The 18,585-nt window shown below is 39.1% G+C and overlaps 1 protein-coding gene across 1 annotated transcript in view; it reads left to right on the top strand.

Annotated features, from left to right (window-relative positions):
* The window catches only part of LOC137194583 (contactin-associated protein-like 4), a 120,507-nt gene that overhangs the window by 75,451 nt on the left and 26,471 nt on the right, over positions 1-18,585 (top strand). The window contains exons 11-17 of the mRNA XM_067606620.1: positions 1,674-1,780; positions 4,549-4,668; positions 5,870-6,070; positions 8,917-9,079; positions 10,821-10,948; positions 11,320-11,490; positions 16,347-16,565. Of these exons, the coding sequence (XP_067462721.1) occupies positions 1,674-1,780; positions 4,549-4,668; positions 5,870-6,070; positions 8,917-9,079; positions 10,821-10,948; positions 11,320-11,490; positions 16,347-16,565 (1,109 nt within the window). The remainder of the gene's footprint in view (positions 1-1,673; positions 1,781-4,548; positions 4,669-5,869; positions 6,071-8,916; positions 9,080-10,820; positions 10,949-11,319; positions 11,491-16,346; positions 16,566-18,585) is intronic.

The raw sequence follows: 18,585 nt of genomic DNA, 5'->3' as shown, positions 1-18,585 counted from the left end.
TTTTTTTGGCTGTAAAACCTTGAGAATTGTTTCCAAATGTTCAAACTGCCAAAACAAGAAAATACATTTTTCAAATCTGATGTTTCTGTATTTTTAAAAGAATATATACTATTGTAACAAATTTATCTCTTCTTTCTTACCTGACAGCAAAAATAAATCCTTCCCTCACACATCCATCAGAGTATTGTGAGAGATGTATCTTATTTTTGGAACCACACAATAATGGTATTACAATATGTGCCTAATAATAATAGAATTGAACAGCTAAACAGCATGTCATGATCAGGTGTAAAAAATGGATAATGTACAATGAAAAATCAAGCTTCAAGGACTTTTGATGCGACGGACCACGTCAGGTCTCCAAGATCTTGTGTAGGCAGATGTCTGTCTTGTCAACTTGACAGACATTTTGATAAATTCAAGCAAAAGAAATTGTTAAAAGAGGGCAAAGAACAGCTGATTGGAGAACTTATTTGTAGGATTCGAGCTAAAAGCCAGAATCCTGGTCAATATTTTTCTCACTTAGAATATATTTTATAATATCAATATGTTTTATTGTAAATTTCTCTCTTTATCTTTCTATATTATGTAGGATTACGTAACTTGACTGTTATGCACCAAAACACCAAGGCAAATTCCTTGTATGTGCAAACCTTCTGATTTTCAAAATCACAGCCATCCTTATACAATGGAGTTCTGGCCACACAAGATTTAGGATGTTATCATATGTATTTTCAAGCCAACACATTTTTCTGTCAGAGGGAAAGGTTTCATTGAACTACTGTACATCCACCATTGAAAAAAAAGATGCAATGAAAGTAAACACTGAAGAAAAGATTTTTAATCTTCTAGAGGAAGGGTGAGCAGTGGTTCAGCTGAATTGTCTCTCTAGTCATCATTAGAAGCAAAGATGTTACAGATGGGTCTTTTTTTCAATTCAGCAACCACCCACAACATGTTACATAAATGGAAAATATGACCTCTACCAAATATTAAAATGAAATACTTTCTCTTCGCACTAGTTACGTTATTACTGACCCTCCTACACACATTTGACCATGACACAAACAACATACTTTAGTAAACATAATTTAAAATGCTTTCTGCCCATTTAATGAAAAAAAGCTTTATGTAACAGACTAATTTTGAAATTTTTTTAGAGGATAGAAAACATTTTTTGCTGATCAACGGTATCTAGTATAATCTATAAAGCAACCCTAAAAGTTCAGAGATTTGATCCTGATGGCAAGTTTTTCCTGTCAAAGTGTCTACAAACAGACTGAGGCTGCTTATTCATTGTAAGATAAATGACTCAGCTAAAGCAAAGAAGATGCTTCAGATGCTTTTTCAAACAATAAAAAGTCCTCTCCATGATAACAGATGAAAGGTGTTTTTTTGGCATTGAGTGTTTCTTCTCCTTTTTCAAAGTTTTTTGGCAGTAAAACTTGAAGAATTGCTTCCAAATGTTCAACCTGCCCAAAACAAGCAAATGGATTTTTTCAAATCTGCTGTTTCTTTATTTATAAAAGAATGCCATGGTAATACATTTTTCTCTTCTTTTACTGACAGCAAAAATTAAACCTTCAAATTCCTCCTACACACACATCTATCAGAGTATTGTTTGAGACTGAAAAAACAACTTCACAATAAACTTTTCTCTCTCTGTCTCTCAGGTGTTCTCCTAGTCGATGTGAACATGGCGGCCGCTGCAGTCAGTCTTGGACCATCTTCCACTGTAACTGCTCTGACAGCGGCTACAGTGGAGCAACCTGCCACAGCTGTAAGTCACCTGTTAAACGTCACCATCATCACCATATGGCCCCCTGACAGCAGTGCTGGGTTAACCCGCTAGAGAGCTGTGGGCCCCTATTGACCCAACCTGGCTACTAGAAATGACACAAGTCTGCATGCTAGTTCAGGCAGTCAACTGAAGTCAGCTGCTACTCTCACGTGGCATACACTCTCACTGCAGTGCACTCTTTTGATCATGAGGGTGTACTTACGCCACTAGTGCTCTGGCCATTCTTTTGCTGCATTTCTGCTGCTACACTATGAAAGATATACTCTTGCTTTCTGCTACTGCTGTTCATACAGCATTTCAAAAATCCCAACTTCACCCCAGAATCCACCTGTAGGCTGAGTCCACCTTCTCCTAGGGAGAAAGTCAGCATCCTCATCAGAGCGTCTATGTCAAACATTAACAGCATATATTACATTCACATGAAACTCTATTCCATTGCGTCCCGGTAGACTACTGATTAAGATGCATGCCACATAACTGCAATGTCTGTGGTTTGATTCTGGCAGCAGACCTTTGTTGCATGTCATACCTCTCTCTCTCTCCCCGGGTGAATGCTTGCCCCCTACAGTGAGGGGATCTGGTTTGGCTCTGTTATGCTGTGGGGGGCATTTTGCTGTTATAGTTTGGGTCCACTTGTCCTCTTAGAGGGAAGGGTCACTGCAAATCAATACAAAGTTGTTCTGAGTCATCACCTTTATCCTATGATGAAACATTTCTATCCTGATGGGAGCGGTGTCTTCCAGGATGACAATGCCCCAATTCACAGGGCATGAGGGGTCACTGATTGGTTTGATGAGTCTGAAAATGATGTGAATCATATGCTATGGCCTTCATAGTCACCAGATCTCAACCCAACTGAACATTCTGTGGCAGATTTTGGTGTCTCATGTTTGAAGTCACTGTTCACTTTTTTTATTATTTAAACAAGACCACAATTCATTAAAAAACACTTCCCAATCATAATGATATAAAGAGTAATTTGGGCATCATTATGTTTCCCCCTAAATGAGTTTGCTGTTGCAAATTAGAAGTACATAATCACTATTTCTGTGAGACAGGGTTGGAGTCAGGGAGAGAGCAAGAAAGAGAGCCATGCTGCCATAGCTCTCTTTTTAAAAATGGTCATTAGAATCAACTGTGAGAGAAACCAAGCAATAACGGCACATAATGAATTTCTTTTTACAGACAGTAACTTATGCATGCAGTAATTTCAGTGTAGAAGCAAACTGAAAAGATCAACAAATATAACTTATTGTATACGTATTAGAAAACAGAGCACACACTGAAACAACAGAGGGATTAAAATAAATGAATAAAGCAGCCTGGAGACCACTATTAATGTTCTGTGTTGGTGACACAGTATGTACACGTCAGTGGTCTCCATTATTTCATTTATGCATATATAAAGATACCCAGAAAACTTATAATGGTGGGAGTGCCAATCACAGATGCACTTTCCAGCAATACTGTGCAGTGCAGTTATAAACTGCACACTTCCCCTGTGATGTACAAAGAACGAAAAAGTGTGAATAATGCTGCAGAATATTTATGAGACCATACTGAAAGAATAAATGAGCCTGCAGCTGTAGAGGTTGAGCAGGTGATCCTCCTAATGAAACGACCACATAGGTCGATTGCACCTGCACTCCAGAATGACCCACAGGAGCAGTTTATAATATGCTGCAGAATGATGCTGTGATTAAGGTCTGGTTAGGTTTAGACACATAAACCACTTGGTTAGGGTTAGGGAAAGATCATGGTTTGGGCTAAAATGATCACTTGAACCTGGCGTGGGTTAAAGACTACTTCCTTACTACTTCTTCTTTAAAGAGGAGGAAGAGAGTAAACTACTTCTTCCTTACTACTTCCTTGAAGTTAAGACCTTCATCATCATGGCAACAGTAAAAAACTGTCCTGCAGTAAGAAATGTGACACTCGCAGTTGGAAACGGAAAGCAATCAGCGTTCTCCTGCATCTATTTACATCCACCCAACACGCCTCCTCCTATGAAAATTTGTGACCTTACATTGACATCATCTCAACTTCCCCGGGTCATAATTATAATTAGGTCATTTTTGCCAGCTGAATTTTTGACCTATACAGTCATTTTTTTCTTGTGAGCACAGGCTGGATTTACTAGTTCTGTGCAGACTCCCTCAAGTAAAATCCTCAAGACCAAAAGAGAAGAGTTTCCCACACAGTTCACCTCTGGTCTCATTTTTATTGCCAATGTTTTTGTGAAACCCTTTTTTCTAACCACACTAAGGGAACGTAATGAATAAAAGGCTTTTAGCTATGGAGAAGAGAGAGAGAGAGAGAGAGAGATAAGCAGGTGAGCAGAGTGTGGGAACCTTTAGATATGGATTTGACTCGAAGGGCCTGATTCTTTGACTGCAGAGGATACACTGATGTATGTGAGTGAGACAGAGAGAGGAGGGGAGGAAGACTTATGGAGAGAGAGAGAGGAAGAAGGCAGGACTGATAAAGGTCTTTGTTTTATTTACTGAGTCTTTGTTTTCCCATCAGTCATCACTGTCCTCTCCAGTTGGATTCATCTTTACTTTATGGGACGCCGCCGCAGAAATAAAACCTCAGATTATTTTCCTCACTCTGGTTTTGAGACTGTGATTTAGTGGTGATACATACGTATGAAGCAGCACCCATAATCCTCCACAGTCAGAGCTGATGCATTGATGTGATTCATGTTGATTCGACTGTTGGAGCTGATCTCATTATTTTCCTCCCAGCTGTGTACGAACAGTCCTGCGAGGCGTACAAACATAACGGCAACACGTCGGGACATTTTTATATCGACACGGACGGCAGCGGACCAATCAAACCACAGCTGGTCTACTGCAACATGACAGGTGACACACACACACACACACACACACACACACACTTCCACTCCTCATCATCCTCCCATTATCACTCAGTGTTTTGTATGATTAGCATTTACATAATTGTAAATGATGATTCTCATCACACTCTGATCTACTTTATCTTCAACCAACCTTTCCTACAAAGCTCTCTCTCTTTATTTTCCCTTCTCTACCTCAGTTCCCCCACCACCCATTCATCTTTCTGCCTGCTCTGTCCATCTGTCTTGGTGCTTTATATAATTTGTATCATGGTGATAAAGAACTTTGTTCTTTTTTATTTTCCTTGTCTTTTCTCCGTACAATATATATCTTTTTCCCAGTCTGTGTCAGTGCTTTACCTGATTTACATAATAGTATAAGTATGAATAATCACTTTGGTCTCTCTTCTCTGCTGTTTTTCTGTCTCTTTCCTTCTGTGTTTGCTCATTACATAAAATACATGGCCAAAAATATGTGGACGCCCAAACAATATGTTGTTGAAAATCTCATTCCAAAACAACGGGTATTAATCTGCTGCTATAAAGGCTTTACAAGATTTTGAAACCTGAAGGAATTTGCTCAGCCACAAGACCAGTAGTTAGTTTGGCCACTGGGCAATGAAGCCTGGCTGGCAGTTGGTGTTTCAATTCATCCCAAAGGTGTTGGATGAGGTCGATGCCAGGGTTTTGTCTGGACTGGTCAACTTCTTTCACACTAAAATCTGGTTTTTGTGCATTATCATGTTGAAACAGGAAGGGGCCATGAATAGGCAGAAAATATTTGGAAAGCAATTATATCCTTCTTGAATAAGATGTTAGGAATGCACTTGAGCAAATCCCCCCTGTGTCTATTTGGTTTATTACTTGTGTCTTATTGCTAACTGTACAGGGCTTCCTTTTCTTACTTTTTTTTAAATTGATTTTGTCCTGTTTTGTTTTTTTGTCTTTCCTGTTAAGGGAACCGCTTTGTGTTTGAGTCACTGTCATTGTTGATTTTGATTATGTTACTTGATTTATATTTACCAAGGTTATAAATGATATTGAGGAGGAACAAAAAACAGGCAAAAATAACAGTATGGTGGTTGTTTGTGTCACTATTTTCTGTATTAATAATATTTCCCTTAATACGTAAGACTTTTTATAGCCATATGGTGTAATTTTCATGGTTCTAATGGTTGTTTTCTTGTGTCTGTCTCTCTGTTGACCAGAGGAGAACACATGGATGGTGATCCAGCACAACAACACAGAGCTGACTAGACTCAGACCGTCTCCAGGTGGAAACCAGCACTCAGTCCACTTTGACTACTCGACTGAAGAGGAGCAGCTATTGGCCGTCATCAGGCAGTCAGAGTACTGCGAGCAGGAACTGTCCTACCACTGCAGGAAGTCCCGTCTCCTAAACACTCCAGGTGAGGCCTGTTTGTTTATCTGGGAAAGAAGGAATGGAGAACGTGACTTATTTACTTTTGTGGCTCACAGTGAGGATTCATACATAGCAAGGCATGACGTTACCCACTGGTTTACAGTAGAGCTGGTTTGAAGCCCAGAGTTGCTACTTATGGTTGGCACTAGCTTACTGGAAACTTTGACCGGTGCACACCATGGATGTATAAAGAGAACTGGATACAGTGTCGGAGGCAGGGTCCCATTCATTCCTATGAAAGTTGCTCAGTGGCGAATGAAGCCAAAGAAGTTCAACATCTTCCGCATTGTTTCTGCATCTGTGGGGCCCATAGAGCAAGTGCACGAGTGACTTTCGCTGACCGGCCACTTCCAGTTTAGCCCTAACCTGAATGGGGATAAAACAATTCAATCAGGCGGCTCTTCTAGAATTTCAAAATGTGATTGGACCGAACAGATCAAATTCTGATAGTGAGATGAGTCATTTTACGGGGGTTGTGACGCTCAAAAAAATTATCCACTGATTTACAGATGTGTCTTTCTCAGTGTAGGTCTATGGGAAAAAGTCTTTTTGGGCCCAATAGCATCGCACGATGTTGTAATTACACAGCTTGGTCGCTATGTCAAATTGTCTTCACAGCCTGGCGTTGTTCCTGGGGACTTGGTGCACATTTGGGCTAAGGTTAGCTACCTTAGCTAAATTGTGCCAACAGGGCACGTATCATAATCAAGTGACATTAAACTTTCTGTATGACAGCAGCATTGCTGTGTGTCTGGAGAAAAATCACTGTTTATTCTTTAAACAGAAGCTCAGAAAGTCTGACTCAGTGCGAGTCCTGGAACTGTGGAGAGCAGATGTCAGTCACAGCTGTCAATCAGTGCCCAAGCAGCAGACATCAATTCAGAGCAATAATTTTCAAAATGACAACCAGCAAACTTATTAGAGGGCCTGAATTTAGCAATTGAGACCATAGTGACTCATTAAAAAAAAGCTGATGCTTTTTGAATGGGAGTCAGTTGGAGGCAGCATCTATCCTGCAGTGGTTTCTCTCAAGCCTTGGTAGTTGCCTCTTGATTCAAACCAGAAAACATAAGAAGCCATTTTTTCTAAGTTGCAGCCTATTGATGTAGGCTGGCTTTCCATTTCAGCTGAAACATCCTCTCTGCTCCATTTACCCCCGGTGGGAAAAAACAGATTAAATCAGGCTAAATGAAGACAAAACAAATGATCTTTAAAATATTGTGTTAATGTGGGTTTTTTTTTTTCTTTCAAGGATTTACTTCTGTTGTTAACCAATGAACTGTATGGATAATTGTTTTACATTTTGTGCTGTCACATTTAATTTTTTTTATAAAAGTGAGTTATGAGGCGTATATCATGTACAAAGAAAAAAAAACTTGTCTAACTCCCTGCATCTCCACAAATCTTTCTCGCTCCGTCAGAAAAAAACAAAATGATTGCTTCGCTCATTGCTGCAAACTTAATCAAGCTCCAACGATGTTCTTCCCATTTAAAAATGAACCAGACAAATTGATTGTGTATAATTTGTTTTAAATGTCTCCCTCTTTGTGCATAGAGTCCAATTAGTTTGCCTGTGTTTTTTTTAAATGTTTTCTCATGGTCTCCCTCTGTCTCCACCAAGCTTAAAAGCCATTAACTGTCCCCAGTGCCATTAGTTAGAATCAGAAATCTATGTATGTTTATTATTATCCATATATAAATTCAACATTTATCTTTAATGCCTTTTGCATTCAAGCATCGTACAGTATTATAGTTTCACAGCTCTAGAGAAAGTTGTAGCAAATGACCATCAGTATTGTCATATTTAATCTTTTGCTGCATTATAATCTTCTGTCAGCAAAAACAGGAAGCAGGAAAAGACTGAAACAGTGAAGGGCAGAGTGGATAGAGGACAGAAAAGGAGATGGATGGATGAAGTATTTTTTGCTTTCTCTGCATTTAGTTTATAGTCTAACAGTAGGCTACAATAAAGTGAAATTGTTGTAAAAGCTTCACTCTGTACATCAGCTTTAGAAGAAAATAACAGTCCATCATGCAGTGACCAAGCAATAGTGTTGTGCAGAAAATACATTCCAGTAAAAAGCATAAAAGAAAAGTAATGTACTGTTGAGGTATAGAAGAGAATATCTGGACGAGGAAATGGATGGAAAAAGCATATGTGGTTTAAAGATAGAGGAATTGATAGAAAGGCACAAAGTGCAGGATATATAGGGACCTTTTCTATCATTAACTCACAGTGCTGTCACATTAATGGTTCTCACAACTCACAATGGAAGACAGTGGTATTTTATCCTTCTATTTCATGGCCTCATTGTTTTGTCCAAAAAGCTAGTTTTCAGTTTCATTGAAAGAGCCTTGAAACATCTTGTTTATACTACTTCAGTTATACTTTCTCAAAGGAAGTCAAGAAAAAACATTTTATATATTAAATTTGTATGTATCTTTGAATTCCTAATTTGTGTTTGCTATTTCAGTATGTTGTCATATGAATAAAAGGTTTCACAGGTCATCGAGGTCAGCGTGGTTAAACAGCGATTTGTCACATGATCAACTTTAGTATTTTGTATTTGTTTAATCCACGTCTAGCACTAGTGACAGAGGTAAACATATGTATCTCCTTAGTATCACACAGCACAATACCCTTTCAGGCAGCACTCAACCATTTTCTCTCAGCACACATCTCTTTGTTTTGCTTCCAAACAAAGTTAGTCTTACTTTCTCCTAAAAACACAGAGCTCACACTTTGTAAACAGAATCTTGAAGTAAGTGTGAAGGGTTGCACCTGATTGAACAAAATGTTTTCTCACATGTTGTTCTGTATGTGTGTTTCAGAGGGGTCTCCGTTCAGCTGGTGGTTCGGTGGTCCCGGTCCCGGACGTCTCCAGACTTATTGGGGTGGAGCTCAGCCGGGCAGCCAGCAGTGTGCCTGCGGCCTGCAGGGTGACTGTGTGGACCCACAACACTACTGCAACTGTGACGCCGACCGCATGGAGTGGTACTGAACTTTACAAATACAGACACACATATTGGGTTTTTTGTTGTGTCTAAGAAAAGAAAATGTAGTTGTAAGGGGTAGAAAAACCAGAAGTCTTCTGTATTGTTTGGTTGCACAATGTTGCCGCACGTGAATTCATAAGAAGTGACAAAGGAGACTTAATTGATTTTTTCTTTTCTTATTTTTTCTGTTTACGCAGTCACATTATGGGGACTCAACTCCCTTTTGGGGACAAAAAGCAAGTTCCCGTCACATGAATCATTAAATTTTAGGGTGAAGACTTGGTTTACGGTTAAGATAAGTTTAGGGTTAGGGTAAGAGTTTGGGTTAGGCATGTAGTGGTAATGGTTAGGGTCAGCTTTTAATGTAGTGTAATGTTGTGCTCTACAAGAATTCAAAATAATGGAATTTACCATAAAAGTTTTTGCTTTGATGTTAATTCTATTATGTTAAAAAAAGACAGTTAGATGGACCTAAATATGAATTTTATAGTCATGTGTAAATACAGCCTGGATGCTTTTCTAGAGAAATTAATATTGAAATTATTTCATTTGTTACAAAACACAAAACAACTTGCTGAAGAGATGAGACATTTTCGGCAACTGGCACTCTTGTGAAGACAATATATTTATCAGGTGGTAAGCCCATGATTCCAGAAAAGGAAGGTTTAGACAGTGGTGGTGGATACTGTATACAAGGAAAGTTTGGTGACCTAAGAGGTTTCTGATAGCTGAACCAGCCCAGAAAAAAAAATCTGTTGGCGACAAGATGGTTGGTTAACAAAACTGTTAAATCAGATCAGGCTATTAAATATACATATGAGATATAGGAGGAAGAGAAATTGCATTTGCTCCCTGATTAAACTCACTAAATTTAATTTCTCATTCCAGGAAACCACACATGACTGATAACTTTCTCAAAGCATACTGTCCCTGTTTGACTTGCAACTTTGGAGAGTTAGCTAACAACAAAGGGATAAATCAAGCAAAAAACAAAACTGTTTTAATGTTTCTTCGTGTTGTAAGCAATCCTGCCATGCCTCACTTCCTTCCTTCTATCATTTCCCATAGTAAACTGTTTGTGCAACAACAACTCTATTTTTACAGACCGCAGCTGCTTCTGCTCTTCAATATTTCATCAGATTCACAAAGTGCTGTATACACGACTCTCATCCAGTCCTGGATATAGTTTTATACATAACTTTCCTCAGCAACAAGGCTACAGACAGATTATCTAAACTGAATAAAACTGAATGGGGGCATAAATGGACAGTAAGTGTCTTGTTTTTGGAAGTAGTTCCCAAAACCTGCCATGGATAGAGTGTTGAGTGTCAGGATGGTAATGATTTGGTTTTAGAATAAATAGGTCCCCAAGAGATCACACCTACACACTGCAATGTTTGCATCAGCTAGTTTCAAAATGCAATATTTTCATAAGTGTGATGTAACATTAAAAATATACACAGCAATAAATCTGTGCAAGCAAATGAGCAGTAAGTAGTTTGAGGTTCGAGATTGGTATGTGTTTGCTTATTCTCTTCATCCTGCTTTTTTCTTCATCTTTGTATTAATATTGTCCTGATCATCCTTCTTCCTCATCTTCTCCGATTTGTTTTACTCCCCATTTTCTCTTTCACCTTTTATTTTTTTTGTTCTTCTCTGTATTTTCTGTACAAATATATTCTTCTTCTGCTCATTTTATTCCTTTCGCTTTCTCTCTTGTTCTTTTATTTCTCCTCCAGGACTGAAGACTCTGGTCTGTTGACCCATAAGGAAAGCCTCCCCATCAGGTCTCTGGTGCTGGGTGATATCCAGAGGCCAGGGTCAGAGGCCGCCTACAGGGTGGGATCACTCCGTTGTCATGGAGACAGTAAGTCGAGCCAAGTGTCCCAGTTGCCTGATTAAACTTGATTCTTAAGAAACTAAGTCATTTAAAACCTCAGGAGTTGTTATGGTTTTTATTACGCTTAATACTGAGCAACATTACAACATTAAGTCTTTTGATAACTTAACTAAACACTATGTCTTCTATTCTATTCTATTCTTTCAAAACAGATCAAAGTGACTGTTCTTACTTTTCTTTTTTTAAATTACTTTAATTACCTGCTTAAATTAATGAACTTGACACAAATCTCAAAGCACAGCCAACAAACAAATTACAACAAATTGGCTGATTTGTTTGTTACATAACGTTTCCTACGCTATGATCTTGACGGTGAGCTTTCGTTTTTTGTTTCTCAGAGAATTTCTGGAACGCTGCGTTTTTCGACAAGGAGACGTCGTACCTCCACTTTCCCACCTTCCATGGAGAGCTGAGCGCAGAGATCTCCTTCTTGTTTAAAACCACGGCTTCCTCTGGTGTTTTCCTGGAAAACCTCGGCATCAAAGACTTCATCCGGATCGAACTGAGCTGTAAGTAACCCCTGGAGGATAAAGACTGAAGTCAAACCAAACACACTCAGTGTGGAAGGACCTTAGCTTTGGTGCTCACAGTGTGCATCCTTAAAAGATGACTGCAGTTACAGAGAGATGTTTTACTTGTGTTTACTTGTGTGTCTTGGTGGATGGTATATGTATTTACAGCCCTTTATGGTGCATATACAGTAATTCATAAGGCAGCAAAATCTATGATACAGTTAGAAAATGCAATAGCAATTCATTTGCTTTCAGGTGATCATTTTCACCTCCTTGATGTGATTTTAAAAGAAATTCTGTTCTTGCTGCTTATTTTTGTGGAAGTGGAACACTTCACTATTCTCAATTTGTATTTCTACAATTTATCTAATTGATTCCCCAGTGCTGGAAATAAATTACTTGCCAATGCTGGAAACAGCCCACTGGTGTTACAGTCAAGTGTGGTAACATTTTCGCACCAATTTATACTTAAATTGGTAGAGTTGAAAGATATTGGTTGTTACATGTTTTTATTGACTTGTTGGTTCATGTTTTCTTCCAGTGTTGCATGCATGTTTCCAACATTTATTCAGCACCAGGCTGCAGATCAGTTTTCTAATCAAAATGGTCCATTTCTTCCCCCACAGACTGCAGTTGAATGCATTCCACAGTCATACGCTTCCACGGATAACTTACATTATCCGTGGATGCCAGGGCTGGACTGGGAAAAAAATTTGGCCCTGGCATTTTGGGCCCAGACCGGCCCCCCACAATCGGTCGAACTCCACCCACCAGTACACCATCCTTATGGTACCCTTATATATGTGTACTGTAATGTTCTCACAACCCACTACAAAGCTGACTAGTAAGTGCTGTGGGCAAGTATACCAGTGCAAGTGGAGCAGTGTACTCACTCACTCTTGACTTACTCCCTGGTGATCAGACGTGGCTGTGGGGTATACAATATCCATACTCAAATAGAAGTAGAAGTATCATTTCAAATTATTTAATAGAATTTAAATATACAAGTATACAATCTTAAATTCACTGTACAATGTCTTTCCATTAAAATGCAGAGAGTAAAAGTCTTACATAATTAAATAAAGGACGTCTTTGTTTGTTTGGGGAGTTTGAACTATAGTTGACCTCTATCGCATGCACAATGGTGCTCACGTGCCTACCACATGAATTTGCATGCTTACTGCACAGCAGCACCAAACAATTTGAACATACTTTAGGTGGAGAAAGGTCTGGAGTAGGCTACATGTAGGCCTACGTTACCCCACAGATAGTTATAACAGAAATCCATACTATATATATCATAACAGTTACTACATACCTGAAAATAATTATCGTCATTAATTGAATTATTGTCATTAATTGAATTAATCATCATTCATCATCATCATCATCATCATGGCATAGCACACACGCAACCTCCCTGAGAGTCCCTGTTTCCCTGCATGCTAATCCCTGTTTACCACTTCAACTACACTCTCTTGCTCACTCTGATCCTCAGCTCCCCTGTCGCACGCCTGCTCCTCTGCCTGCTCCTTTGCCTGCTCCTCTGCCTGCCCCCCTGCCTGCTCCTCTGCCTGGCAGTGGTCATGGCTAGCCACCTGTTGCGGCATAACGGCGGGTACTGCTGTCACTGTAGATGTTGAAGCTACTGCTGCAGCCCCTGCAGCAAACATATCTGTGATTTTTGCACTTTTGGTGGCATCTACATCTAAAATTCTTCATTTTTTTGGCCAACAGCTTCTCCGCACCCCCTTCTTTCATTTCTCCTTATCCATCTTGACAATAGACAATGACGCCCTGCTTCATCCACATATGTTTGGCTCTGAGCCACGGCATCTGATAGAGAAACAGCAAGGACAGAGGGGGAGGGATGGGGTTGGGTGGGTGATTGGGACAGCCTAGTGTCATAGAAAATGAACCAATTGGCTGCTGTCCCTGCTTTATGGGCCAGTTGTTAGAGATAAAACATTTTTGATATTAAAAATTAAAATTTTATCAGCGCCAAAGTGTGTCCGCCCACCAGGAAAATGCCCAGTAGGCCAGATTACCAGTCCAGCGCTGATGGAGGCGTATGACTGTAGAACTCACATGGGACAATGGTTCCATTCTCAACACGACAAATAAAATGTCAATAAGATAAAATCCATAAAAAGGGAGCTCATAATTATTACACACATTTTTGTATCCTTGTTTTCAATTTAATTTCATTGATGTCATTGTAATTTTATGACCTCTCAAAGATATTTCCACCCTGACTCTCCATTAATTCCTATCTCTACTATAATGCATACATTTATGGGTGCCACAATGTGTCATTTAGATTATGACAGTAGTAACCAACCGGGTGTTATTTAGTTTATGGGTACCATGGAAATGTGCCTAGGTGAGATGTATGTTTATAGCCTACCATAGATTGTGTCATATAAAATATAGCTGTATTACCCAACAAGGTGTCCTTGTGCTTGTATGGTTATGAGAGGGCAATGCATGAGGTACACATTTATGGGCAGCAATACTGTGTGTAATTCAGAAAGCTTTGTATAGTAGATGCATTGAATTATTGTCATTGCTTTTTTAAGCTCTTTCACCTCACTTAACCTTTTTAGTTTAGTTTTTTGTTTTCATAGTTTTTATTGTGTTGTGCTGCATTTTGGAAGATGTTGTTTTAGAAATGGGATTTGAAGGGACACACATAGAATCTAATACAGGGACACTGCTGTACCAACAGCCTCTCTCCTCAGGGAAATCATTGTCGGCTTGGTTGTTCTAGCTCTGAATACTGCTGCTCTGTTTCCGGCTGCCTCAGATCACTTTGTAACACTGTGGCCGGGGCTGAGACCAATCTCTAAATGAAGTTACCGTAGGATGCTGGGATATTGTTTCATCTTGTAGTGTACTCCCATTGTAATACATCCTCACATTCTACCAGCGCAACATGAAGGATGATGGTTTTCTTTGCCTGCACTCCCCTAAATCTTTTCCTGGTAGTTCAGAGAACAGAGAGAGCTGAGCAGACAGAGAGGAGTAAATACAGATGTATCGTGCTGAGGTGCTGTCCGTGGTGCTGAACCAGGGCAGCACAAACAGGGTTAAGACGCTGGCCGTGGTCCTGAATCAGATGCTGGTGCTCAGAGGAAAGTATTCCAATCCTTTATTAGTTAAAAATAGCAATACTACAAAATAGCTACAAATAATACAAAACATTAAAAAAAAGATGTCTGGAAGTGTTAACACCAAATTGCAATTAGTTTCTTTCTACAACTGGTTGAAGTTAGGGTACAAGAGAGTACAAGATGCTGTCCAGTACATCATCTGTCCCTCTCAGATTTGATTTGTGGTGATGACACTATACTCCAACCTGGAGAGAAGCAGTCTATAGTGTAGTTCTTCCATGTAATCAGTACATACCCTCTTACCCAATTGCCTTGTCTTTTGTTTGTTATCCTGTGAGAGCTGTTCCTAGTCTACTTAGTTAGAAACTCTGTTGGCTTTAGTGTTTGTTGTTTTGTTGTGAGAGAGTAATTAAACTCTGTTCCAGCGAGCCCCAGATTCCCCCTGTCTGCCTGTTTGGTCTCCCTTCACTTGAGTGCAACCTACCTGCTTGTTAAAGCTTCTGTCTCTGTTCCCATTTGTGGTATTGGGAGCTGTGTGGAAATATGCTGCTTTAAAGTCAAGATCCATTCCAGCTGCGCTTGGAAAGATTTTTATGTAAAGATGCACCTGTCTCCTCAACTTAAATCGTAAAGTGAGGCTTTAGCAGAGATTAGTGTCCTGGAGAGATAATGCAGATGTGTCCCATTTGCATTAAATGCTGGTTTTAGGTTTTGCCTTTCCTCACCTAGCAGAAGTGATTAGTGAAAACTAAATCTTAAAAAGGGTCCCTTTGGAGTTTCTATCTCTCTGGGGTATCTTTGAGGTCTAACAAATGTGATGAATACATTTCCCTCCTCACAAAACATTTGCAAAGCTGATTTCTTTTAAGTATTTTAAATCCTGCTTTGTTTACATCCATGTTTACTAGCTTGCAGTCGTCTTCTTCTTCCCTATATCTTTGTCAGTACATTGTTGCATTTTGTGGTGCATTAAAGCCACCTGTAAATCACTGGAATAGTGTGAAACTATTGGCAGGACTGTGTATCAAACATGCATGTGTCCTTGCATGTGCATCATCATGTGTGTGCATGAGATAAACTAAAGGGTACCCACTCATTAAAAAACTGTTCCATAGAGTAGTAGCAGGTTAGAAACTCCACAGGGTACCTTTGTCTCCTCAACAGCAGCAATAAATGAGCTCTCTGCACAAACAAAAGCTGGACTCATTAATATCATCTCCATTTCCTTCATGTGGAGCTATTGCATTTTGTTCTTTCATAGTTTTCAGTTTAAATGATAAAACCATTACTTCTTTTGGATTAGGTATTGCCAAATAAAGTTCAGAATTTTTAATTATGGTCGATTTACAAACCTGCAATTATCTCCTTGATCTCCTTGATTAAACTTGGTTCTGTTGGCAAGCAAACACGAATTTGTTATGAGAGTTTAATTGAAGCTCTGAATTACCAGAAGAATTCAAATGTATCTTTAAAAAGTACACTACAACTGCATAATTATTAAGTTTGGTTTGCCAAACAAATGGTAGCTTATCTGACAAAATTAGGTGTTATGACAGTCAAATACTTATCCAAATGTGACACACATAGTACACTAATTGTATTTTTTCTTTCTCCTCTTTTGTTGCCTCCCTTTGTCCTCTTACTCCTTCTCTTTGTTGTCTACATATATCACCATATGCCTCTCTTGCTAATCTCTTTTCTTTTTTGTTGCCTCTATTCCTTCTTCTTCCCCTCTATCAGCCTCCACTCAGGTGGTTTTCTCCTTTGATGTTGGTAATGGGCCGCTGGAGGTTCATGTGGAGTCGAACATCCCACTGAACGACAACCGGTGGCATCGAGTTCGAGCCGAGCGGAATGTCAAGGAGGCGTCTCTTCGACTGGATGAGCTTCCTGCCGCCACACAGGAGGCTCCTGCTGACGGACACTTTCACCTGCAACTCAATAGCCAGCTGTTTATAGGTGAGGAGTGTGTTTTACTTTTGTATTCATGAGGACCAAATGACCAAAATTTCTCCATAGTCTGGATATTTTGTTAATTTATGCTTCTTTAAGGGATTCTTTATGATTATAGAACAGCCTCTTATAACAGTTCAAACATGCATGTGAGTTTTCTGTGTCTGTGTGAGCTTCGCCCCATTAATCTCAGTGTTGGTGGGTTCAAGGCCCTCTCTCAAATCGTCTGGGACTGGAACGACATCAGTCTTTTTCTCTCTTCATCTCTCTCAAAGAACAGCTTCCACACTCACTTGCCAAGTTTCCTTTTATCATTTTTGCTCTCCAGAGAGCCAGAAGCTCAGTGTTTCTGTCTCTGCAGTTCCTTCTCTAGTCAGCAGGTTGATCACAGAACTTGTAGTCAAATGATTTTTTGTCACTCCTGGCAGAAAAACTTAAATTGGCATTAGACAGTAGCCTGCTTTATGAAACATTACTGTACAGTGCTATGTCTTGCTACTCAGCATTCAGTCATCTGTACCAAAGAGTATAGTCTCTACAAAAGGTTCAAGTTTATTTATATTACAAGCAAGTCTCGAAAGACTTAAATGAGTCAGGAAACAATTAATAGAAAAAAGACCAAAAAAAACTGAGTTGATCTGAAGAATAAACACAGCATGAATATTAATTGTAATGAATTAGGCTTGAGAAGTATAATAGCTTGTTAAACAGAGCTGGTTGAGGTTTCCTGGTCTGACCAACACAAACCCTCAGGGCATACATAAAAAAGACAACCTCAGAGATAGGAAGCAAACTTGAGCAAAAAATTGACAATGATGATAATTCTAACTGTAAAGAAAGCTGGATATATAATCAAATTTCTGTATAATTTTAGGAGAAGAAGTTAACTAGTAAACAGTTTTTCTCAATTTTATTACTGGAGACGTTTTTGACTTATTTCTATTAGTTGGCACTGAATATGGAAGATACCAATTTGACACATTTATTTGTAGGACGTCTGGCACTGCACATATCCCTTTATGGCTAAATCTGACAGAAAAAGTAAAAGACATCAGATCAGTAATTAGAGATAAGTAACAGGTACTACAGAGTGATCTGTAATCCCATCAGAGTGGGATTAAATCCTTAGAAAAAGTTTTTAAAAACTCTCTTTTCTAACAAATATTAATCTACTATTAGCTGAATCTTGTCGTCTGCTCAGCAGTATTGGATAGGAGAAGTGCTGCACATCTATTCTACAAGTAATATTCTGATTCAAAATGCTAAACTGCTATTGGCTGAATGCCATCAGCTGCTCAGCACTATTGGATATGAAAGTGCTGAATCGATGGTTTTGACCATTAAACAATCATCACTTTCAAAAAATAAGCACACAACAGTAATATATATATAAAGTGTGTGATGTGATTTCTTGCAGTGAGGGTCTTTAAATAATCATTAAATGAACCTGAAGCTGCAAGTTGTCTATTAAGCAGTCATGTAATTAACAATCAGCGAGCTGAGAATCTCCAGTACAAATTTCATCAATACCGCAGCAGCCCTGTTTATCTCAACTTCATCTGTCTGTACGTCTGTGAGAAAAAAAAAGAAAGAAAATCCATCAGTTGTTATCAGGTTTTATCATTCTACAAATATTATGTACATCACTTCATATCAGTAAACATACACTGTGGAGGGAAAACCAACAAACAGTGATGAAATTGGTTGAAGGGAGCAGCAGCAGCAGCAGCAGCAGGGAATCGAGGTGAATATTGATTTGCTGAATGTGTTTAGCTGATAATCCACTCTGAATAGCCAACAAGTCATCACCATCAGTCTAAATGCATATATGTTTACCTCTGAATTACTGGTACAGTACATCGGAATAAGCCTAATGGATTTATGTGTTGGAATGGAAATGTGCCGCCGTTAGTCACCAGAATGTTTGGCAATGGATGTGTTTGTATTAAAATGTTTGACTTGACGGCCTTGATTTGATGTGCAGATATGAAAAATTTGCATTTCCACTCTTTGTTTTGTCAAAAAA

The sequence above is a fragment of the Thunnus thynnus genome, chromosome 12, assembly GCF_963924715.1.
Source record: "Thunnus thynnus chromosome 12, fThuThy2.1, whole genome shotgun sequence".
NCBI lineage: Eukaryota > Metazoa > Chordata > Actinopteri > Scombriformes > Scombridae > Thunnus > Thunnus thynnus.
This window is presented reverse-complemented; position numbering and strand designations above follow the sequence as displayed.